This window comes from Thunnus thynnus, chromosome 4, assembly GCF_963924715.1.
Source record: "Thunnus thynnus chromosome 4, fThuThy2.1, whole genome shotgun sequence".
NCBI classification, from domain to species: Eukaryota; Metazoa; Chordata; class Actinopteri; order Scombriformes; family Scombridae; genus Thunnus; species Thunnus thynnus.
In genome coordinates, this window is record NC_089520.1 from 3,083,259 (window position 1) to 3,108,427 (window position 25,169).

General features: G+C 38.3%; 1 protein-coding gene and 1 long non-coding RNA gene across 2 annotated transcripts; one reads left to right on the forward strand and one right to left on the reverse strand.

Moving 5' to 3' along the window:
• Positions 1–983: 983 nt before the first annotated feature.
• Positions 984–10,422, reverse strand: LOC137180899 (uncharacterized). The gene is made up of 3 exons (XR_010928080.1): positions 10,222–10,422; positions 2,632–2,756; positions 984–1,961 (listed from the first exon to the last, which is right to left on the reverse strand). It is a non-coding gene; the product is annotated as an uncharacterized lncRNA (long non-coding RNA).
• Positions 10,423–14,939: 4,517 nt separating this feature from the next.
• Positions 14,940–25,052, forward strand: eif6 (eukaryotic translation initiation factor 6). Its single transcript, XM_067586177.1, has 7 exons — positions 14,940–15,054; positions 16,450–16,584; positions 18,140–18,225; positions 18,668–18,843; positions 19,653–19,829; positions 20,027–20,211; positions 24,072–25,052. Exons 1-7 carry the CDS (start codon positions 14,951–14,953, stop codon positions 24,079–24,081), a joined length of 873 nt encoding a protein of 290 aa, XP_067442278.1. The 5' UTR covers positions 14,940–14,950; the 3' UTR covers positions 24,082–25,052.
• The last annotated feature ends 117 nt before the right edge of the window (positions 25,053–25,169 follow it).

Consider the following 25,169-nt stretch of genomic DNA (forward strand, 5'->3'; position numbering starts at 1 on the left):
CACCTGACTGTTGTTTAAAAGGTGCAGTGTGTAGAATTTAGTGGCAACTAGCAGAATGGAATATAATATTCATAAGTATGTTTTAATTAGTTTAAAAACACCTGAAAATAAGAATTGTTGTTTTTTTGTTACCTTAGAATGAGCCCTTTATACCTACATACAGAACATGTCCTCTTCCACTAATTTAACCTCTTCCACTCTATTTCAGAGCAAAAACTAAAATGACAAACCACAGTGACTATGTGCATTAGTACGGTCTTGCCAGAAAGGAAACCTCCCAAAGTTTCTTGTTTCTTGAGGTGCTACAGAAATAAAAAAATAATAAATTCATTTTTTCACTCTAAATACCTTCATGTGCCTCTATCTGTCTGCCTAACACAACCAGTGTTGTAATAGGAACCAGCTATTCTTTAAGTTAAAAACAAATACTTGATTTTGTATAAATAATGTTAATAAAACAGGGTGAAGAAGCCGATCTTTTGGGAATTATCATAGAAAATAATGTGACTAATACAGAGAGTAGAAACTAAAATGTCTAATTAATAATTAAGAGATGTGCAAAATCTCAACAACTATCAAAGAAGTGATGGAAGTTTTAGTTTTGTTGGTTTTGTTTCACCTGGATTATTGATCAGTAGTTTGATTCAGTCATCAGGTCCAATAAGGCGGCAGGTGCAGCTTCTTCTCTGGGTCACAAATGTCACTAAAATACATGAATGTCTCTCTTGGTTTGAAGTGAAAAATAGAATCATTGATGGTTTTCATTTGGAATGTCATAACAACAAACACTCAACAATATTTATTTTTTACAAGAAACTCTCCTTTAGTACAGATACAATTATTTAACAAGAGATGATGCTGGAGGTCGTTTTACCAAAATCACAACCTCATCAGTTCAATGTACATTAATAAACCAAACAACACAAGAATGGAATTCACTCCAAGATCATATTAAACAACAAAATAATATATATGCTTTAAAAAAAAAAAGTGCTAACAGCCCATTACTTTAGAAGAAACTTTGGTAATTAATAAGTATTCTTATGGTGTGAAATGGTTTAAGGGCATTAAATGTTAAATGATGATACAGTCAGTCGGAGCCTTTTATTTTCTCTGTTTTTGTGTTGTTTACATTTTGTCAATTTGTTTTATTTACAGCAGATGTGCGTTATGATGCATGTTGTCATGTCAGTGTATTGTGATGAGTTGTGTGAATATGTATTCTTGTCACCTTGTTAACTGTGTGGTTACAGGAAGAACAGCTGTTGCTATGCAGAATATGTAAAGGTAAAGTGTTGTATGGAATTGTCAACAAACTAGTGAAGACTTGACTGAGACTGGAAGAAGACAGTATGAAACTTCAGTGTTTCTTTCATGAACAGCTGCAGGCGGATTCCCAAAAAGGACTTTTGGAGACTCCAAACTGCTGTAAAGTTCCTGATTACTGAACAACCACAAGAACAGGAGAGAGAGCCAACCAGCTGATACATTTAATGAGCTTAAAAGATGTAAGTTACACATAGTATTTAGCTCCTGTCAGTGTATAATACAGGCTGTATGTATATTTATTATTTGAGCTGTAAAACAAGGACAGGATCTTATCTAATGAAGCAGGTTAAAAGTTTAAACACAAAAGCAAAACTCAGCATTAAAGAGCCTGACTCATCTTCTACCATCATATTAACACTGCAGGATATTCAAAAACAAGTCCTCTTGGGAGCAGAAGCTGAGCAGCGCAGAATGTGAGACTGAGATTTTCGGTGGGTTCATGAATGCAGCATCTGGCCCAAAACTCAAACTCCACGTTTCCCACCTTCTCACTCTCTCAGTTTTGCTCACATTAACGTATGAACCCGTCGTACCAGGACCATTTTAGTACCAGTTGGTGCACGAGATCATGAAACACATGTTGTCCACCTTCCTGTTTCCCATCTGGCACTGGGGCAGCTCGCCGGTGGTGTCTGCAGGAGTAAAACGCATTACTAGAATGCAGCAATTTGCGTTTTATTTTCAGTGTGAACAGAAACATTTTGCTTTCCAGATGTGATTCAGCTCCAACATGTACGGATGGATTTGATAAGTTGACATTTGGAGTAAAGAAGGAGATAAAGAAGTGAAATCCTGCTACTATAGTTTGTTTACGTAGCCTCCGGAGCTGGAGGAAGCTTCCTGAAAGCTGACCAATCAGAACAGAGTGGACTCATCAGGAGGCGGGGCCTTAAAGAGACAGGAGCTAAAACGACCTGTTTCAGACAGAGGCTGAACTGAGGGGCTGCATAAAGGACCAGTAGAAGATAAATAAGGAGTTTTTAACTGGAAATCATGCAAAGATATTCCAGTAGAGCCCCAGAATATAAATATAGAGCTGGAAATAAGCAGAATATGTCCTCTTTAAGGGGTCACAAGCCCCATAAAGTTAGAAACCACTGGTTAAATCCTTGAAAATGTGTTGTATTTTATTAGTTTACTATGTTTTCTGAAGTTAATTCTTAATATGAAAAGTATCTAATGACTAATACTGATGAATGTAGTGGAGGAAAAGTGTAAAGTTGCATAAAATTAAAGCACAAGTACCTCAAAGTTGTACTTAAGCTGAGTAACTGTACTTAGTTACTGAACATGAACATTTACCTTCAGAAGCAGCAGATCCATCAGTACTGACAGACTCCTGATGTTTTTCTCCTGATGTTTCCTCTTCTGTCTTCTCAGCCTTCCTCTCATGGCTCTGCTCTCCTCCCATCATCACACTCATCAACCTGAAAGAAACACACAGGTGTGAGCGTGCACAGTGACAAACGTCTTCAATGGACAATAGTTTAATAACCAGTCACATCTGCAGTTAGTTTCTCTCCAGACAAAAAGAAAAGTGTAAATATTGTAACTGGAAACTTAAGTTGCTGTAATTGTTTTTAATGTGGTTGGGACTCATTTGTTTTGATGTGAAATCCTTCTGCACTGTATGAGTCAACATGATTTCCTTTGTTTTGCAAAAGTAGCAACACTTCTGCTTTTGACTGCAGGTTATTAATTCTTTAATTGTGCTTTTCTGACGAGCATTTTAACACCCACAAAAGCTGATATTGATAAATGACAGAATACAAGTTAGTTTTAGTTTTCATGTTTTCAGAATGACTTCAGCTTGTAGTTAATACCTTCAGCTAGTGGATGAAAATCTATACAGGAAGTGTGAACACAGACTCGAGATTAAAGGATCAGGATGGAAATATCTTATAATACCAAAACCAACAGTTAGTTGATCTACTAACAAATACTGAGTGTGTTTCCAAATACAGTTTATTCCTCTGTGCTAGAAGAGCTCCGTCGTTGCCCAAAAACGATTAAAAACACGTCAATGAGTCACATCGCAGTAGTCACACACATCGTCCTGCTGCCAGAAATACTCACTACAGCACCAAATCTGGATTCATCCGCCGCTGAAAATAGTCCCCAACACATGCACTATTTCCTCCTGTTTGTGTAATGTTTGCTAAAAGCTAAAGTGAGCAGCTGTTTTAGGACATTTCCAAGCATTTTTTTTTTAAATCTGAAACTATATATATTGTGGCAGTTTTTAAAGATTTAGGTCTTCAATAGGAACGGTTTTGGAGTCGAGTGCCATAGAAAGGGTAGAGAGAAAGTATTGAGAGACAGACCGATGCATTGTTGGTTTTGATCTTTTTCCAGGTGGAAGGTAGAAGTTTCAGCTTTATTGTCGTCATTCAGCACAGGGTTTAACAAAGTTGTTGTCCAAACAGGTCGAAATTGAATAAAAAACCATTAAAAAAAAGACAAAAATAGAGCAAAATAGAATATAAAAAGTAGCACTGAAGGAAGAAATTCTAAAAAAGAAATTGTTGTATTTGCAAGAAAGATATAATGTTATCATGCACATATGAAGCTCAGCGTAAATTCAGACGGGAAGACTCTTAATCATTCATTCATTCATAATTTCATTCTTCTTTCTCCCTCTCTCTCTCTCGGCCCCTCCCACTTTCCACTTTCACATCAGCTGTTAGTCGCGTCACTTCTAGTTAACAAATCAGATTTCTCCACGATCCCTAAACAGCCAATCACGGCCTAGCTGTCTAACTTTAAAACCGTGTCCCTCTCTGTCGCCGTCAGCTGTCATTTCAGGCAATAATCGCATCCACCCCCACCCCATCCACCTCCTCAGCCGCAACACCGGAGCTCGCTCTTCGCCTCTCCACCCCGGATCATCATTCATCCGCCCAACCTCACGTTCTGGCGAGGCCCCGAGGACCTCAATCCACGCCTCTTCATCAACCGCCACCAGTGTCTAGACTCCATCGGGCAGGTTATCCTATTCATGCTTTCATCGCCCCCTCCATATTCGGCCACATCACAATGGAGTCTAAACCCCATTCACTACGTAAACCGAGTCTCTCCTGATTGAAAAGCTAAAGCTTGCTGTGTGTAACACTGGGGCTAAATAACCGACTGGGTAACATTAACCCAGTATTGTACTGGTGCTATATCGACCCAAACTGGGTAAAATCTTAGACCACCATGTATAGTGGGGGGTCAACGTGGGCTCCGTAGGAGGTTAATCATGTTCGGAGCTTCACAGATGAAAAAGTCAGATATTTTTCAGCTGGGAGGCGTGTTTGGAGCGTTTCAGGGAATAAAACGGAGAGCGAGAGAGGCAGAGATAGAAAGAGGTTTGATAGAGAGGACGAGAGAGATCACAGCCGCTGCTGGTTATCAGCTCGGACATCTCTAATCCCTCCCAGAATGATCTGTCCAGGACGCCAATCCAATCAAACACAACACAATCAGTTTAGCGGACGCAGCTGATGGGATCATCTTACTCTGCTCAACACTTTACACGATCGCTGAAAGCTTTCCCGGTGGTCTGTAATGCATGCTGGGAAATTAGACATGATGAGAAGGGTCTTTAGATGTCTGTAGGGTTTTTTTTTTCCTCTCAAGACAAAAACAAACTCAGACACCCAGTAGAGATGCAGCTAATGATTAATTTCACTACTGATTCAATTTTTTATTCATTGACTGTTGTACAAAATGTCAGAAAATTAAAATAATGTCATCACAAGCTTCCAGATTTGTCTGAGCAACACTTTAAAAACTCAAACAGATTCAGTTTATAAAGATGTGATGTCAAAAAAAGCTGCAAATCCTCACATTGCTGGAACAAACATGTTTAGTGTTTTCATTTGATTAATTACTTTAATTACCACGTCAGTAGTGCAGCAGCCCTAATGGTAACACTTAAACGCACAATATGTAATTTCAGCCACTAGGCGTCTCAATCAAAACAATAACAAAAGACGGAGTGTGATGACGGTGTGAAGTAGCAAGGGATCATGGGAGTTGTTGTCTTCGTTGTTAAATAACCAGTTTCACTGGGATAGGATTACTCCAGTGTTCATCATTCCTGATGCTTGTATCCACAGAGGTCTCCTCCTCTCCAGAACAAACGCAGATTAAAATCGTTAAAATATTAATTAAAGCTGTTTCACCTAAAAAATCAATATTTCTCCGATGATGTTTGGTGACCACCGGACTTCCTGGAGGGGCTGTTAGCCGAGATGCTGCTAACGTTTGTCCAGTTTATTTCTCTGATAACTTAAGATCCAGACGCCCAATGACTGAAATCCTTCTTCCGGCTAAAAGATATAGTTAAAAACAACCTAAATTTATCATGAAAATGTGGCTTAAAACTGAATAAAAGTCCATTTATAACAGTTTGTGTGGAACAACCACAACGCTGATGTATTATCTTGTATGTGTGTAAGTTACTCTTTGGTAGACGCCATTGTAGCGGACAAACACAGCGCCGCCATGTGCATCCTATGCGTGTTTACTCTTTGGTAGAGGAGGTATGACGCCATCGACAGGCGACCAAATGAAACGGTCCATTACTTTGATTAAATTACAGATTTCTCTGAGTTTGAACATTGTTGGAAACATTTGGGATAATGTAAGTACACAACTCAACAACATATATAACATACCTTTATATATATGTATATATACATTTAAGTAAAGTACAAGTACCTCCAATGTATACTCAAGTACAGAACTTAGTTACATTTCAGACCTGAAGAGGTGAAAGTATCCTGAATTTCACAGCAAAAAAAAGCAAAAATGAAAATTGTTTTATGTAACAGAAACATATTTTTCTTTCTGATCCTTTTAATCAACTTGTGATTGTTCAGATTTGTTGGGAAACCAGGTTGTTGGCCAACAAACTGATCAATTCATCAATGATTTTACTACAGTCAGCGTGTACAGTACAGCTTCAGTGTCCTCTATGTAAAGTTTACTGATTTACTTACTTAAAGCGATTAATGGATTATTAAAATTATCGATTAATCTTTTAGGCGTTTTTTGCTGATGCATCGATGTGTAAACAGCGTTTTTCTGTTGTAGTCACTTGATGTGCAGCTAATTTTAACTACTCAACTGTGGGGTAGTTTAATGTATCACAATACATTCCAATAAGCCGACCACACTGTATGTTCTGACATCTTCTACTTCAACTACAGTTGACAAATAAATGTAAAAAGTAAAAAGTTGTACTACAGTAACAGTCTCAGTGTCCTCGCTGGTTCAGGCTGCTGAGACGTAGATTGTAGAACAAACAGGAACGAAACGCTGCTGAATATTTTCACACTCGACAAACTAGATTTCATTCATAACATGATGACAAACGCAGATCGTAACCAGTGTGTCAATAAGCCAGCAGAAGAAGTAATGTGTGGCAGTAAAATCAGGGAGCACGCCTTTAAAATGAGGAATTAACTGCCTCACAAATGAGTAACGGCGATGGCTTTCTGGCTGAACTGCGAAGCAATAACTTGTGATAATTTTCACATAAAAGTTGATTACAGGCCTAACCTTTAACTCCACAACGACATTTAACATCAGAGCGGGACCTTCTGCTGGACAGACATAAAAAATATAAAAATATAACACCAGCAGAGCCAAGCGGTGAGTATAATATAGAAGATGAAAAGAGAATTATTGGATTTATGGTGCAAAATTGATATTATCTGATTAAAAATACTTCTCTGAGGAATCCTTTTATTCTTGTTCTTTCCAAATAAAACATATTTCATCTGAGCCGAGCAGCAGTGTGAAGCTAATCTGAGCTACACACGCTTCATTCATGAACTTAAGAGCATCTCAGTCATCATTCAGCGCCGTCGCTTCCTCGCTTCCCCTCCCAGCTGTCTGCGCAGCACAAGTCACAGCTGGAGAGAAAGCCGAGCTAAATATAGCCGCCCTCTCTCTTTCTCACAGAAACTGTTTTGTTTTGACTCGTGCCTCCTCGTCTCCGCTGCTGCCCTCTTCAGTTCCAGATAAACTGAATCTTTTTGTCGTCTTTTACTCGACAGAAAAAAAAAAAACCTACATGTGACCTGCGGGATTCATTCGTTTGTCCCCGTTTGACTTCATATTTCAAGGATTAGAGGTTTAATCCCTGCAGGAGACACACATGCAGACAACAGCTGGGCCAGTTTATTAGTCATACTCAGATAATAAATACAGTATGATGCAATACTGACCGTCATTATTGATTAGTTCATTAATTAGTGCTGCAAATAATAAGAATTTCCATTATAAATTAATCTGCAGTTGCTATTATCTGCAATTAATCTATTAGTTGTTTTAGTAAATAGTGAAAAACACTGTTTTCATTTATTAGAGCTCATAGTGACGTCTTCTTATGTCTCGTTTTGTCTGATCAACAGTTCAAAACCCAAATATATTCAACAAGCTGTAACCAGCAAATATCCAGCAAACAGTAACAATAAGCCGATTAATCAATTAGTTGATTGAAAGGAAATTAATAGGCAATTATTTTGATAAGTTAAGATAAGTTCAAATTCTCAGATGTGATGATTGAATGCTTTTCTCCATCAAACATGATCATAAACTGAATATCTTTAACATCTGGAGACGTCGCCTTCGTCTCTTAACCGTCATTTTATGAACCAAACGATTCATCAATTAATGAGAAAATAATCTGCAGATTAATCGATAATGAAAATAATCATTAGTTGCAGCCTTGAACGTGATTAAAAGTTATCTGAATATCAAAATAGTCAATATATTAATCAATCTTATCGTTGCAGCTCTGCTCATAATGTTTAATTAATGTGATTTAGAGACGTGTTATTTATTTATTTATTTTAGACCCTGTTTACACAAGGTTTTAAAATGTGTTTTGAGCAGTTGGATCACAAGTGGACGGCGCTTCCTGCACGATCACCGACACGCATAGTGATCCGATCACTCAAACTACACGTTGAGGTGGTCTGAGACACATCTGACCACATATCATTTGTAATGTAAACTCCGGCCCATGTGAAACAAATCTGATGTAATAACTGTGCACGAGGCCCTTTGACCTTCTAGTGGAGGTGATGTCGGCAGTAATGAGACGCACAGGTGTGAACATCGATGTGTCTCGGTTGTCCGCTTGTGTTCAGATCACCGAAACACATTTTATAACCAGTAAACAGCCTCTAATTCATATAAATGGGAACCAAATAGTTTAACAGCATCATAAACTGCTGCCATAAAACAAATCAACATCTCTCAGATTAAATAGAAACTAAACATTATAACCTTCATAAAGATATGATTTATTGTTTTGTACTGTATTAGTTTTATCTGTTAAACCTAATAAACTGGCACGTGAGTGTTTTTCATGGTAGGAAACTGTGTGTTACTCTCCTTTATGAATGAGGTTCATCTGCTGACAAATAATTAAGATAAATAACGTCTCAGCGGCAGATTAATTACAGCCGAGCTGCATTATTGATTGGATTACAGTGAGAGTGAGTTTGCTTCGGCTTTATTCTTCCTCCTCTTTAATGAATACGCTTCATTAACTCAGGACTGCTGATGGACGTCAGACTGTAAGACACATACGAGACATAAAGTAAAATCAGAGGAATCAATCTGAACTTTTATTTATCTGAATTGAAGGCTAATATTCAGCGGTGGGAAGTACATTTACTCAAGTACTGTAGTTAAGTACAGTTTTGAGGTACTTGTACTTTACTCGAGTATTTCCATGTGATGCTACTTTCTACATTTCAGAGGGAAATATTGTACTTTCTACTCCACTACATTTATTTGACAGCTTTAGTTACTTTTCAGATGAAGATTTGACACAATGGATAATATAACAAGCTTTTAAAATACAACACATTGTTAAAGATGAAACCAGTGGTTTCCAACCTTTTTTGGCTTTTGACGTCTTACAAAAAGCAGTGTGTAGTCGGGGTCACATTTCACATGTCTATGAGTTGTTAACAGCTCCACCAAATAGTGATTTTCCCTCTAAACTTCTCACATGCTTTCATTTCAATAAATGTTCAAATGATCCAATATTTCAGCAAAAATCAAAGATTAGAGAAAAAGTCCAAAAACTGAAAACAGATTTGTGTATCAGAACTTTGTTTTTTCTTCTTTCCTCTCCCATTAATCATCTCACCACCCCTCAGATTTATCTGCTGACCCTTTGGAGGGGCCCGACCCCTAGGTTGGGAACCACTGGACTAAACTAGCTAACTGTATATAAAGTAGTGTAAACTAGCTCCACCTCCAGCAGCTACAACAGTAACATGCTGCTCTAACACTGATGCTTCACTATTAATAATCTAATGATGTCATATATAATAATATATCAGTCAGAGGGACCAAACCACTACTTTTACTGCAATACTTTAACTACATCAAGCTCATAATACTTATGTACTTTTACTGCAATACTTTAACTACATCAAGCTCATAATACTTATGTACTTTTACTGCAATACTTTAACTACATCAAGCTCATAATACTTATGTACTATTACTTAAGTGGGACTTTTTATACTTTATACTTTTTTACATTGCTGCAGTAGTACTTTTACTCAAGTAAAGGATCTGGGTTCTTCACTGGTAATATTTGACTCTTTATGATATAATATTGTTGGAAACAGGTTTACATAACAATAATAATCTTGTGTAAATGGTTTGTTGGTTTATTTTTAGTGTAACTTGTTGGTCTCATGTCGACCACAGACTGCAGGTTAAAGCCTCAACACCTTTACAAACACCTCTGTGGCTGCAGAGAGCTGACATGTTTACGACCTGTGTGTGTGTGTGTGTGTGTGTGTGTGTGTGTGTGTGTGTGTGTGAGCTGTTAGCTGCTGTCAGGAACAGAAATTAATTGTATCCCACCTAATCGACCCCCACGTAGCCTACGAGACCCGTCCGTCTCTGTCAGCCGCTGGTTCCGGTTAGTTTACGGTGTTTCCAGGCAGAGTATCGATCCCGTCCGACGTGTGTGCGGAGCGGCTGACTGCAAAGATGCTTTATATGTGAGAAGAGGGATCACTCCATGTAACGACTGCACCGGACATACAGAAGGCCTTCTTAGTCTTCTTCTTCTTCTTTGTGTTTATTGGCGGATTAAATACCAATTTATAGGTGTATACCGCCACCTGCCGTACTGGAGTATGTAGAACAGGATTCAGTTTACAATATCCTACTAAATAAACAAAAAAACAAAAACAAAACAACTATAATATATTCTGTTAATCAGTCTCACCTTATCACAACTAGTTCCTAGTATTCCTTCCAAATCCCGTCCCCGTTTGGCTTCTCTCACCTCATTCTTTCTCTGTCAGTGTATTAATACGTGTTCAGCATTTCTAGTTATATTACAATGTGCACGTGCTTATGAATTTACTTTTCCCAATAGAAATAGTGTCTTATTTAAACTCAGTTTGGATCACGCTACTTCCTCTCTTCTGTTTCTTCCTTTAACACTTTGTGCTTGAGCTGTTTTTTGTATCTTATAGTATGTTCTGACTTTACTGTCCTCATCCCACTTTTTCTGCCAAAGTTCCAATAATTTCTTTTTAATTAGTGTTATATGTCTGTTATACTTCATGCTCTTTTTGCTGTCCTGTCTGCAAATTCATTACTCTTTAATCCCAAATGTGCAGGTACCCAATAAAATTCTACCACTATTCCCATTCTCTGAATTCTAAATAAACATTGCAATATTTCAAACAATAAATCTTCCCTGATTGATTTCAGGCTTTATAAACTCTGCAGCAGAGTCATTACACAGGACGACTCTGTCAGGTCTTCTTCTTCTACCCACTGCAGACCAATAATCACCTCCATCATCTCAGCTGTATAAACTGATAAACTGTTCTTATATGATCTGTCTGGTCTTTTGTACCGTCACACACAGAATGCCATTCTCTAGAGCAACACTTTGTGTCACATCCACACATGTACTGTAAACACCACCGTCTGTATGTTGGCTGAATCAGTAAATCTTTTTTTCATAACCAACTATTCATGTGCGTTAGACATGACCTTAGTCAACAGTGTGACATCGGAAAAAAATGTCTCTTACACTTAGCGTAGTGTGGTTTCTAAACAAAATATCACTGCCTTTTTTTAAGGAGCTCAACTTAAAGGACCAGTGTGCAGGATTTAGTGGCATCTAGTGGTGAGATTGCAGATTGCAACAAACTGAACACCCCTCCCCTCCCTCCTTCCCCTTACAAGTGTGTAGGAGAACTTCTGTTGGCCGTGAAAAAACAAGAAAGGCCCTTTCCTCTTCCAAGGAGGCTGCCATTTTGTACCGCCATGTTTCTACAGTAGCCCAGAATGGACAAATCAAACACTGGCTCTAGAGAGGACCTTCTGTGTCTTTTACAAGTTTTTTCCGCCACTGTAGGTTCTCCTCCACGCTTGGAAGGGAGGGGGAAGAGTATTCAGTTGGTTGCAATCTGCAACCTCACCACTAGATGCCACTAAATTCCTACACACTGGTCCTTTAAAGCAACATCTGAAATAGGAAAACATGATGGTCCATCACACCTCGCAACTCTGTAAGTTTGGAAGACTTGTAGTAGGTTTGATGTCTGCTGTGTGACAAACAAATGTCTGTATCAAATTTCATGTAGATTCAACAGTTGCTGACATATTTCAGTCTGGACTAAAGTGGTTCAGACTGAGCCACGTTGCTAGTGTGGCAAATAAAGACACCATACAGTTGCTTCCTGTGATGCCATTTTCAAAGCTCTTATCAAGGTCGTCTAAGCTACAACCTGCTGATAGTTGTGGCGGTTGAGAGCCTCCCATAACAAAGCTTACATACTTCACATTCTGCCTCAAAGTAACACATTTTGTCACCTTTACAAACAAAAATAGATTTTTTAGATAGATAGAGATAATATTAGTGTTTATAGTGGCAGAGAAGGCTGCAACAGTAGGACATATATCACAAAACTTTCAAACAAATGAGAATGAGAGCCGACAGTATGCTTCACTGTCAAGATGGATGTTAAAATTCTTCTCCTGCAAGACTTTTATCTGGTGAAAACATCCAACTAGTTAGCATGATGGCTAGCTAAGAGAAATTATTTATTATTAACATTATATAGGTGATAAAAATCTGTGTGGATGAAACCTAAACATACAGAGAAGGATGAGGACCACATGTGAAAAATTAATTTCAGGTCTCAGTTTAAAGTCAGAGTTCTGATTTCAATCTCAAATTTCTGACATTTCTGAAATAAAACCTTATTGTCAGAATTATGAAACTCAGAACTCAAATACATTTTTCAAATGTGGCCTTAATCATCTTCCATAGAAACATGAGCACCTGTTGTAAAATGGTCTTTTATTTAATTTTAATTTATTTGCAAATACATAATACTGAATAAAATCCAGATAATGAAAATAAAAGATATGACTGGAGAGATTAAGAAGCCACAGACTTATACAACAGAGCTCTGCTCCACTTAAGTAGAAAGACAAACAAACAAATAACAAAACAGGGGAAAAAACAAGCAAAAAAAAAATAGACAAAATAATTTTAAATTACAAGGAAAAATAAATGACAACAAGAAATAAAGAAAATGAACAGAAAAACTAATCAGTACACAACAATCCAATAAAAACAAATAAATACTGTATGTGTGAGACGATACAGAGAAAAAGGAAAAACAATATAAAGACGTCAAAAAATAATTAGACATGAGAAGATAACAATCTCTTGATAATGAATATTGTGGAAACTGCCTGCAAACACTCATGAAATAATACAAAAAACCACTGATGTAGTTGATTATAAATTATGACAATAAATGGAGGCGTTACTGTCGACACACACAGTGTTGTCTCCAAGGAGAAAAGAGCTCAATGTTTCTGACAGTTTTCAGCAAACAAAGGAGTCTTACATGATTGGCCCCTTGGTGCTTATCTAAGACAGTCAACCTATAGAAAAACTCCACATCCAGCAGAGTCCAGCGAGGTCAGAGTTTAACACCATTTTCACCTGCTGAGGAAACGGTAGCAGGAGACTCAGGCAGAAGATGTCTCCTCCATCCCCTCAAAGACTCCCAGGAATGTACTTTAAATCTCTTGGCAACATATATGTATAGATAAATAGAGAATAAAAATAATACTATTAATAAAAAATAGGAATAAAAGGTCATAAAAGAGATGAAAACAACCAAACAATTAAAAACAGTGGCCCCAAAACTCCTGAGTGGCAGCATATAGAGAGTTATTCCCATAAAAACCTGTCTGGATAAATGTGTTTTTAGAAGCGATTTAAAAGAAGAAACTCATTTTTTATTATTTGATTATTTTAGCCTAATTTCTTCTGGCTGGTCATTAAACAGTCAAGGTGCCTTAATCAAGAAAGTTCATATATTAACACAATTTCTTCTGAGATATTTTGGATCAAAACAGTAACAAAAGCATACAGTGATAATAAAAACCAATACAAAGGGAATAAATGATTAATATTAATGTTTCAGGCTTGTTTACTTTCACTTGTTTTACTAATTTAATTTCACTGGAAGCCATCCAGTAGGAAAACAACAACAACAACAACAACAACAGATGTTGAATGTGAGTCAGACAAAAACAGTGAGGAGTGAGACCTCTCTCTCCTCATAGATGCTCTTTGTCTCGCTCTGGTTCGTCGCCTCCCCTCCAACCCCAACCCCAACCTGCTGCAGTGACGTCACGCAGGTGGCGAGCTAATGGAAATGTCAACAAACAAGACGTCACACCGAGAGGCCGACGTGATTGGCTCTGAGTGTCGATCCCGCTGCTGCACGAGGAGACGGGAGGAGAGAGAGGACGGCGGTGTCTGCAGTTGCTATGCAGGTTACTGACGGAGGAATACGGTTTATAGAAGACACACACACACACACACACACACACACACACACACACACACACACTGATGCTCAGCATCAGCAGTTGTGAAGCAAGAATAGAATAGAGTAACATAGAATAACATAGAATAGAATAGAATAGAATAGAATATAGAGGAACGGGGTGCTGATTAATTTAACATATAATCCAGTGAAAATATAACAAGATGTCATATATAGAATAAAATACATACACTAGAGAAAAATAAGAGAAATATAGACCCAAATATTACCTAACATAACTTGATTTCATTACATTATAACACAATTTAACATAATTACGTGAACATATTTGTAATAAAATAGGATAGAAACAACAAATGTGTCAGAACCAGAAAACTGTTGTATTATGAAACATGATGCTTTTATTGGAAAATACAGGACTGCTTTCACTGAAATACCGTCTTACATTCAGCAGCTCACAAAGAAAATAAAATGTTTATTTATCATTTGTAAAGTTACAAAAACTTGATTAGTCTTTTGCTCTTCATAGCCAACGGACTGTTTTTAAAAAAAAAAACAGGCTTAAAAACCTTTTTATCCAGGAAGGATTTTTCATCGTAACTCTTGTTATTTTTTTATTTATATATTATATTATATTATATTATATTATATTATATTATATTATATTATATTATATTATATCATATCATATTATATTATATTATATTATATTTATACAGCATTTCTGAATGAGACCCTTTTTATAACGGATGTGCGTACTACGTCACCACGTTAACCCTGAAGCGGAAGTGAACACGTGGGGTTCACGGGAATCACCGAGCACGCATGTTGGGAGGCCACAACTCTTTCTCAGGTAAGTTTACTCCGCTTATCACTGAATATGAGGCGTTATTTAAAAACAGGACTGTACTGTGTGTTGTGCCGAAGCTGCCCGTTAATAAAGCGCGTGTTTGTGTGACAGTTTCACTTCTGTCTGCTAAATATTAACTTATAAAACACCAGCGAGCCAGTTAGCCTGCTAGCTGTGATAGCTTAGTCCGGCTAAACTGTCACAGTTGTTCAATTCGTAAATAACCGGACTAACAAACTCAGTATTTGATGTGTGTACAGTTACAGAGCTCGTTGTGTGATGTGTGTACAGTTACAAAACTCGGTGTGTGACGTGTGTACAGTTACAGAGCTCAGTATTTGATGTGTGTACAGTTACAGAGCTCGGTGTGTGATGTGTGTAGTTACAGAGCTCAGTGTGTGATGTTTGTACAGTTAGAGCTCAGTATGTGATGTGTGTACAGTTACAGAGCTCGTTGTGTGATGTGTGTACAGTTACAGAGCTCAGTATGTGATGTGTGTACAGTTACAGAGCTCGTTGTGTGATGTGTGTAGTTACAGAGCTCAGTGTGTGATGTGTGTACAGTTAGAGCTCAGTATGTGATGTGTGTACAGTTAGAGCTCAGTATGTGATGTGTGTACAGTTAGAGCTCATAATATGATGTGTGTACAGTTACAGAGCTCAGTGTGTGACGTGTGTACAGTTACAGAGCTCAGTGTGTGATGTGTGTACAGTTACAGAGCTCATTATGTGATGTGTGTACAGTTTGAGCTCAGTATGTGATGTGTGTACAGTTAGAGCTCAGTGTGTGATGTGTGTTCAGTTAGAGCTCAGTATGTGATGTGTGTACAGTTAGAGCTCATAATATGATGTGTGTACAGTTACAGAGCTCAGTGTGTGACGTGTGTACAGTTACAGAGCTCAGTGTGTGATGTGTGTACAGTTAGAGCTCAGTATGTGATGTGTGTACAGTTAGAGCTCATAATATGATGTGTGTACAGTTAGAGCTCATAATATGATGTGTGTACAGTTAGAGCTCATAATATGATGTGTGTACAGTTACAGAGCTCAGTATGTGATGTGTGTACAGTTACAGAGCTCAATATGTGATGTGTGTACAGTTAGAGCTCAGTGTGTGATGTGTGTTCAGTTAGAGCTCAGTGTGTGATGTGTGTTCAGTTAGAGCTCAGTATGTGATGTGTGTACAGTTACAGAGCTCAGTGTGTGATGTGTGTACAGTTAGAGCTCAGTGTGTGATGTGTGTTCAGTTAGAGCTCAGTATGTGATGTGTGTACAGTTAGAGCTCATAATATGATGTGTGTACAGTTACAGAGCTCAGTGTGTGACGTGTGTACAGTTACAGAGCTCAGTGTGTGATGTGTGTACAGTTACAGAGCTCATTATGTGATGTTTGTACAGTTACAGAACTCAGTGTGTTTCCTCCATCATGGCTGTGAGAGCATCATTTGAGAAAAACAACGAGATCGGCTGCTTCGCCAAACTCACCAACTCTTACTGCCTGGTGGCTGTCGGCGGCTCAGAGAACTTCTACAGGTGAAATTTTACCTTTAACACACAACACGTTTCACTCAGCCTGATACCAGCGCTGGAAAGTAACTAAGTATATTTACTCAAATACTATACAGTTTTAAAGTACTTGCTTTTTACTTGAGTATTTCCATTTGATGCTACTTTGTACTTCCACTCCACTACATTTATTTGACAGCTTTAGTTACTTTCCAGATGAAGATTTGGCTTCTTCCACCACTGGCAGCTACATAAGCTTGGTGTAGCTGTTTGTGTAGCAGCATGTTGGCTAAAGTAAATTCTTTTGCTCTGACGAGATCTGAGCCTCACTGGCTGATGTAATCAAAGTGTTATCTCTGTTTTATGACGTTAGGTAAGATGAGGTGTGTCAGCTTAGTGACATAAGTCAGTCCTGCATGACAAAGTACATCTGTACTTACAGATGTGGGTCAATATAGAAAAACATGTTGTGACATGTTTCTGATATCTGATATTAGCATGCAGGTTTGGGGGAATCACATTAGGTTAGTGCTTTTTTAACTTAACATTTGTTTAATTTTTTTGGCAAATTGCCATCATTAATGGTCTTCCGAATCAGCTGTTAGCAGCTCATGTTTGTATTGTAGCCATGGATATACAGATAACTGTCACTGGATTTCTTTGATACTGAAGAAAACTTAAAAATTCGATGATTCTCAGTAAAGTTCTGAAGCCTCTTTTGTCTCTTATTTCTAAGCAGATGTACGGAGGTTTATTGTTTAAGGACGAGTTCACAATTTTTCAAGCCTGTCTTAAACCTGCAGTCAGGTGTCTATATGAACAATGAAAGAGGTTTTCCTCGCTGTAATCATTCCTCCTGTTCATACTGGATATTAAAAGATCCTTCAAATGTGTTTTCAATGGAAGTGATGGAGGCCAAAATCCACAGTGTGTCCACACAGTCATTTAAAAGTCTCTGTGATGCTTATATTCAGCTTCAGCAGTCTGAGTTACTCATATCAAGTGGATATCTGACACATTTACAGTCTTTTTAGCATCAGATTCCCTCTTTGTGTTTCCTCGGACAGTGTTTCCCTGTTGAGCTGCAGGTGGAAGTATAGTAACAAAAAGAGGGACTCTGGCACTAAAAAGACTGTAACGTTGAAAGATATCTACTTGATTTGACTCATTTGGACGCTGAAGCTTCATATTAGCTTCAGATAAACTTTTAAATACATTTTTGCACAGAAGGAGGACTGTGGATTTTGTCCTCCATCACTTCCATTGTAAGTGCATTATGAAGGGATCTTCTAATGGTCAGTATGAACAGGAGGAATGATTACAGCAAGAAAAACAGCTTTAATGTTCATTTGGGCTCCTGACTGTTGGTTTAAGACACACTTGAAAAATTATGGTCTTGTCCTTTAACATCGGATTTGAATTGTTAATATGATTGACAGATCTGTTATCAGTGTGCTGTAAAATGTCTTTAAAAACAGGAGTAAACCGTGTCGAAATACAGTCGGGTCCAAAAGTCTGAGACCACTTTCCCATTCATGCATTTATAAATATATATTTAATATTCATCTCTAACACTTTGCAGTGTGTTTGAAGGGGAGTTGTCAGAAACCATCCCAGTGGTTCACGCTTCCATCGCAGGCTGTCGCATCATCGGGAGGATGTGTGTGGGTGAGTAACACACACACACACACACACACACACATCTTGCCTTATACACAAACATACGATCACAAATAAATAAACAATAAAGGCGGTGCTTTAGGGTTTCCTTTATATGAGAGACAGTTTTTCAGGCTGTCTAAATATACACTAAAAGGCTTTAAACACACTGAAGTTTGGTTTTTGGCTTCAGAATTTGCTGTTGTGAATAAAATATTTCCCATAAAATCAAGAGCAAGTTTACATGATCACAGTCTGAAGCCAAACTAACATCTGTGCATTATGTTAAAGGAAACTTCCTTCACCTTGTTTAATATTATTTTGTTTACGTCTATGGACGAGTGATTAAGTCTGTCCTCCTTCAGACGTTTGATCTTTGAGATTTTGAAGATGTCAATCAATGCAGACACTTTTGTGCACCTGATGACATCACTGTTTGTCCCGTAACCAGGTAACCGTCACGGTCTGATGGTTCCCAACAACACGACAGACCAGGAGCTGCAGCACATCAGAAACTGTCTGCCGGACTCGGTGAGGATCCAGAGAGTGGAGGAGAGGCTGTCGGCGCTCGGCAACGTCATCGCCTGCAACGACTACGTAGCGCTCGTCCACCCCGACCTGGACAGGGTGAGACACGCAAACACACACGCAAACACACACGCAAACACACACGCAAACACACACGCACATTCACACAACTCACATTTGCTGAATTATTCAGTTAATTCCTATATTTCATCCTATATTTAATCATAGATGATCTAATATCAGGTATGACACAAAAAAACCTCAAATCCTCACATTTAAAAGCTGCAACCAGCAAATTATTGTAATTTTTGCTTTGAAAATTACTGAAACAATTATTTAATTATCAAATTTGACAACAGTTAATAGTAATGTAAGACTGTAATGTTTCTGTTTCCAGGTAATGAAAAGTTATGTCTGATGACGTCTTTCTTACCTCTGAAATGTTGCTTTTATAACAGTGTGGATTTTTTTTCCTAATAAAAGTTGTTTTTCTCAGCCACAGTGATAGAAAAAGCCAGAATCACCATTAATTTAATATTTAGTGATGTGAAACTATTCCTCAGTCAGTTCTAAGTTATGTTTTAAATCCAGAGTGGAAACATTGACATCCTGGAACAGCAAAGTGATTCTAGTGATCTATAAATATTTCTCTGTTTCTCTTTTGTTACGGATGACTGTGTTTTTCCAGTGAGCTGATTGGTCGATAGTCAGACTGTTGACAAGTTTTGATCTGATCCTCTGAAGTGAACCTGCTGCAGAGCTCACTAATCAAGAGATTATTTTATTTGATCATTAGTAGTATAAAAAAAAAAGCAGTAAAGTTAAAGACGACGTCTCGGTGACGTTTGGCAGGATTAGAGATCAGCTGACGTCTCCTACAACATGCTGCGTGTCTCTCTCGCTCTCAGGAGACAGAGGAGATGCTCGCAGACACTCTGAAGGTGGAGGTTTTCCGTCAGACGGTAGCAGAGCAGGTCCTGGTCGGTTCCTACTGCGCGTTCAGCAACCAGGGAGGCCTCGTCCACCCAAAGACGTCTATAGAAGACCAGGACGAGCTGTCGTCTCTGCTACAAGTTCCCCTCGTGGTGAGTGACGGACGGAGAGTCAACAGCTAAAACCACTTCAGTTCCTCTGGGGAGCATGAAGGTGTTAAACAGCATCTAATCGTGTCATCTAATGGTTGTCCAGATGTTGCCGTGCCGACAGCGACACCGCCAGCACGGCTAAAAAAAAAAAAGAGTTTGAATTTTGAACGCGACAGTAAAGCTAACTTCCTGTTCAGGCCGGCACAGTGAACCGGGGCAGTGAGGTGATCGCGGCGGGGATGGTGGTCAACGACTGGTGCGCGTTCTGCGGGCTGGACACCACCAGCACGGAGCTGTCCGTCATCGAGAGCGTCTTCAGACTGAGTGACACGGCGCAGCCCTCCGCCATCGCCACCAGCATGAGAGACTCGCTGATCGACAGGTGAGACACACACACGTACATATGTCTTGCTGTAATTGTGAGGACACTCATTGACACTGAATTGAATTCCTCAGATCCTTACCTTAAAGGGGACCTATCACGCTTTTCCTTAGTTTCAGTCTGACATGGCTGCTCTGAGCCCATCGGGAGGGAGACAGCAGCTGAGACTGCCTGTTAGAGACAGAGGCTGAACCGAAGCGCTGCATTATGGGAATGTGTGACAAGCTGTAGGCTCGTCTGCAAGGTAGAAAAAAGCCGTCCCAAACAAAGTGCTGAGAGCAGGTTGAAGCCCTGACTTTGGACTTGCAGGCAGCATTTTCTACATACGTTCACCTCAAGTTTCACGACTTTGAGTTTAACTGGGACTCAACATAGACAGATGAGAGCGGCGTCTAACTGCTGTGGAAACGTTTTATCCGTTCAGTCCACACTGACTGCGTTCAGCGTAGGGGTGTGCCTGAATACAAATACATTATTCAGCAAAGTTCAAATAGTGGGTTTTATACGATTATTGGTTTCATACAAATATTTAAAAAATTATTTGTTGGGGGTGTTCCCCAGAGATAAAGTTGAGCTCCCAAGAGACTCTCCATAACCTGTTGTTCCTCTTCTCCTTTCCACAAAGTTAGGTTGTAAAAAAATAGGCAATAAATGAAAAGTGCAAAGCAAGAATCACCTTTGAAGTTCCTCTCTACATGTGCTGTGCTGTCTCTGTGTTCTGGGTGTATAAATAGGTAGAGGTCTGTCTGCAATGAGGTGATGAGTAAAGTTTTAGCTCAGTAGTCAGCGCAGTCGTCATGTCATGATCTGGGAGACTGCGGTTCGAGACCCGATGCAGGGACCTCCTTTGTAAGTTAGTTTATTCATGAACACTTTAATTTTCTGAAATTAAAAGTGTCATAAAAAGAAAAACAGGATTTTTAAGCCTCTTTCCACTTTTATTCAAATACAAATACAGATACTGGGATCTCTGCACATCTCTAGTTCAGCGTCTCTGTCAGATCCGACTGTCCAGGAGCTGAGAGGACAGACGGACTGTCTTCACCAGGCTGACTGACAACAGAAATGTATCGAACTAAAATAGTTTTCATGTCGGCTGCAGGGGGAAGAAATCAACTGTGTTTATATTTGATTGATTGATTTTTTTATTTCCCACCGTAGCCGGCGATGGTGAATCTGCCTGTAGTGAAACAGGCGAGTTAACGGGCAGACCGGGAGCCTTGATCAATCAATATAGAAACCGTTAATAAGTTCAGAACATATAAACAGCTGTCGGTGCAGATTACGCTTCACTAAACATGACGGAGGAGAAATAAATGGACATGGAGCATAAAAAAAAACACACGGGGGATGATTCACCGTTTAGACTGAAGAGTAAAAGAGGTTAATATAGAATATAGTTGACATATCTGACCTGACACACACTCAGAAAAAACACACTAAACCACAAATTACAAACCTTTATGCCAATAACGTTCGACTAAATGACTGAATAACAACTGTTAGCTTAGCATAGTCTGATATATTTCTCTCCTACTGTAAACTGAACACTGCTAACTCTAAAACACACATATTTCTACAAAGTCACACCTACAATCACAAACCATTAACAGTTGAGTTTATTTTTATCTTTTGACCCCTAAAACTGTTATTTTGGAAGTTATGTTAAAGCTTGTGATGCTTCCTGTTTACACAGTTTGTTGCTTCTTATTGGACGGCACTACAGATGTTTCCTAGCAACCGATTTACACGTTACTAGTGTGTTAACTGCTGCAACACCGTCCTGTTAAACAAGCTGTAGACTCACACGTGTGTTTCATATATTCAGATTAAAAAGTTCTTTAAATGAACACTGAGAACAACAACTCAGATCTTGTTTGACCCAAATTTTTTATGTTTCACCAACATTCACACAGAAATGATTGTAACACTCACAACCTTCGTACTTATGTGACAGACGGACTCATTAATACATCACACTCACACACACTCACACACACTCACACACACTCACACACACTCACACACACTCACACACTCTCACAGGCTTCCATCTGTTCATTTTATAAACTCACTACTTGCAGCCTAGTTTTAACTTATTTTACTGCATATAAAACACATAAAAACCGAAAGAGCTGCAACGATTATTTGATTCATTTATTAGCTGAACAACAGAAACTGTTTTAACAAGCGAATAATTGTTAATCATTTTTTAAAGCAAAAATGCACCAAATTTTCTGATTTCTGCTTCTCAAATGTGAGTTTAATGCTTTTCTTTGTCATAAACGACAGTAAACTGAATATTTTTGGGTTTTGGACTGTTGTTTGACATTTAAAGATGTCATCTTTGATTCTGGGAAATCATAACAGGCATTTTGCACAATTTTTTGTGATTTTTATGGACCGAATAAAATAATCTGCAGATGAATCCATAATGAAATAGTTTAGTTGCAGCTCTACAAACCTTCCTTCCAAACACAAACACAGCCCTGAATTCAGTTTCCTCAAAAAAATAAAAAACATTAGAAAGTATTAAAGTCTTAACAAGGAAAAAATATTCTTCAGTAAATTAAATGTATTAGTTAAACTTTTTTGTACATGTTTGCGGCTGTCAGGAGACGTTCTTCATCTCTAAACTACAGTGAGACGATGTGACTGTCGATCACCTGCAGGAGTCTCAATGTAGCTGCTGCAGCTGCAGGAAGTTCCTCCACTCACTGCACAGGAGACTTTAACTAAAACTTTAATTAACTTCAATTAATTAATCAATCTGTAATTGGTTAATCCATACTTTAATTATCTGCCACCAATCTGGGTCAAGGTTGTGCTAATTGATTAATTATATTACAAGGAATTGTTATTTACAGCTGGAAAGTAATAAATTATTTGAAGTAAGGTCAATAAATTCATGTACTTGGTAAATAATCGCAGGTCTCAGTTTGACCTTCTGTTCAGTATTAAAAATGTCTTTAACAGTCTCATGTAATTTAACACCTGCACACACATTAACTGTCATCTTTCTGGAGCGCAACTAACGATTATTTACATTACAGATTTATTTTCTGATTAATTGTTTCACATTAACCCAGAATGACGTCATCCATTATGTTGTTTTGTCCAACAAACCCCAAAATATTTAATTTAGAATCATGTAACAACAAGAAAAACAGCAAATTTTCAGTTTTAATAACATGGATGCATAAATTTGGTGTTTTTGCTTGAAAAATGACGATTAATCGATTATTAAAATAGTTAACAGAATATGACGTCTGTGTTCGTTCTCACGTTTATCTGCTGAAGGAGGAAAGTTTCTCTGAGCTCGTCTTTAAATCTCAGTTTAACACGTCTGTCTACCAGCAGGATTTGTGACATCACAACTAGTTTGGAGCCAATCGTGATCCAGAATGAAACTAACATGTGATGTGTTCAACTTTACAAATCAATAATATTTACATATTCAGAGATTCAGGATGTTTTTAATGAGGGAGAAGAAAGAATTTATAATAAGGTCGTTTCACTTTTTTTGTGGAAAAATCAGACACAAATTATTATTCAAAGTGGAATATTTGATCATTGATATTCATCTTAAAACATGTCTGGAGGGGATCTTTGAATTGGATTAAAATCTGATTACTTTGACTTCCTGGAAAGTTTCATATTTTCATTGTTTATAGTTATGATGTATCAGTAACGTTCATCTGCCTGTAAAAGCTGCAGCTTCAGTGTATTTTTATGTTCATCGCTGCCTCTCTGCCGGCTCTTGAAGAACAGTCCATCTCCTGTTTAATCTGAGTTAGAGCCATTAAATGTTGTTTTCCTGTCACTCCAACCATCTTCTCTCTCTTCCTGTTTCCCGTCAGCATGGCGTAAACCACCGTCTGCCGTCTCCTCCTCCTCCTGCTGCTGCTGCTGCTGCTGCTGCCGGTTGTCCTTCGTCTCAACAAGCCGCCGGACCTCGATTCTCAACTTCAAACACCTCCTTCCTCACAGTTCACCCTCACACAGCTCCCACCTGCAGCCTTATACTACACTCATCCTTTTCTACCTTTTTTAAACATTTGGTTTAATCTTTCTAAAAGCCTTTTTTCCCCTCTGGTGACTTCTGTAAAATCATCAGTCGGTTACAAATCTGATGAGTCAGCTGGAGGGAAAACGGTGCGGAAATATTGAAAGAAACAGATTTAACTTTTTGAACTTTTTCTCGGTTTGGATATATAAAAAGTGACCAAGGCTGTGCTAAAATGAATACATTCAAATGTGTTTATGTGCCTGTATCTAAACTCTATTTTGTAGGAGCCTGGACGTAATTCTTATAAACCCTGATAGGAAACTGTCGGTAGCTTCGACAGACTCGCCTCCCTGAAGACGATATCTCAGCAGTTTGTTGCTTTAGTCACTTAAAGTCAGTCAGGAAACATGTTTTTTGCCTGCAGCTGTTAAGAGTTTCCCATCGACTTCATCCCGAAGCCGCCAGCTGCGTCACCACATTACAACGTTTTTTTCTGATGCTTGAAGACTTTAGAAATTATTGAAGGTTTATGAGTGATACTTTTGTCTGAAGCAGAACTAATAACAAGTGTAAACAATGCAGTTAGATAAATATACGCAGGTAGAGTTTGATTTCAGTGTCTGTAATGTTAAAAGTCTGAAGAGAAGAACGTCAACAGATCAAAGTTTTCTATTCAGACTCTTAAATGAGATTCAGATCGTGCAACACGGACTCCGGATAGTTTAACTTCAGTCTGTAACAAATCAAGGCCGCATCTAAACATGGATGATGTTTCTGAACAAACAATACTTCATGTCTGTCTTGTAAAATAAAATGAATCGCCCTCTTTTTATCTGTTTGTTTTCTTCTGATGTGATTCAAATTCATCTGCACTGATCACCACATATAGAAGTAAGAAGTCTTAATTAACTGTAGATGATGTGTTCAAACAGTGGAAAGTAAATACATT

Bases quoted from the DNA above. Each gene is read 5' to 3' on its own strand.
- eif6 (XM_067586177.1), top strand. From the start codon at position 14,951: ATGTGCGTACTACGTCACCACGTTAACCCTGAAGCGGAAGTGAACACG. The intron at 18,844-19,652 runs GTGAGACACGCA...TCTCGCTCTCAG, and splicing joins TCCACCCCGACCTGGACAGG to GAGACAGAGGAGATGCTCGC. The intron at 19,830-20,026 runs GTGAGTGACGGA...CTTCCTGTTCAG, and splicing joins TGCTACAAGTTCCCCTCGTG to GCCGGCACAGTGAACCGGGG.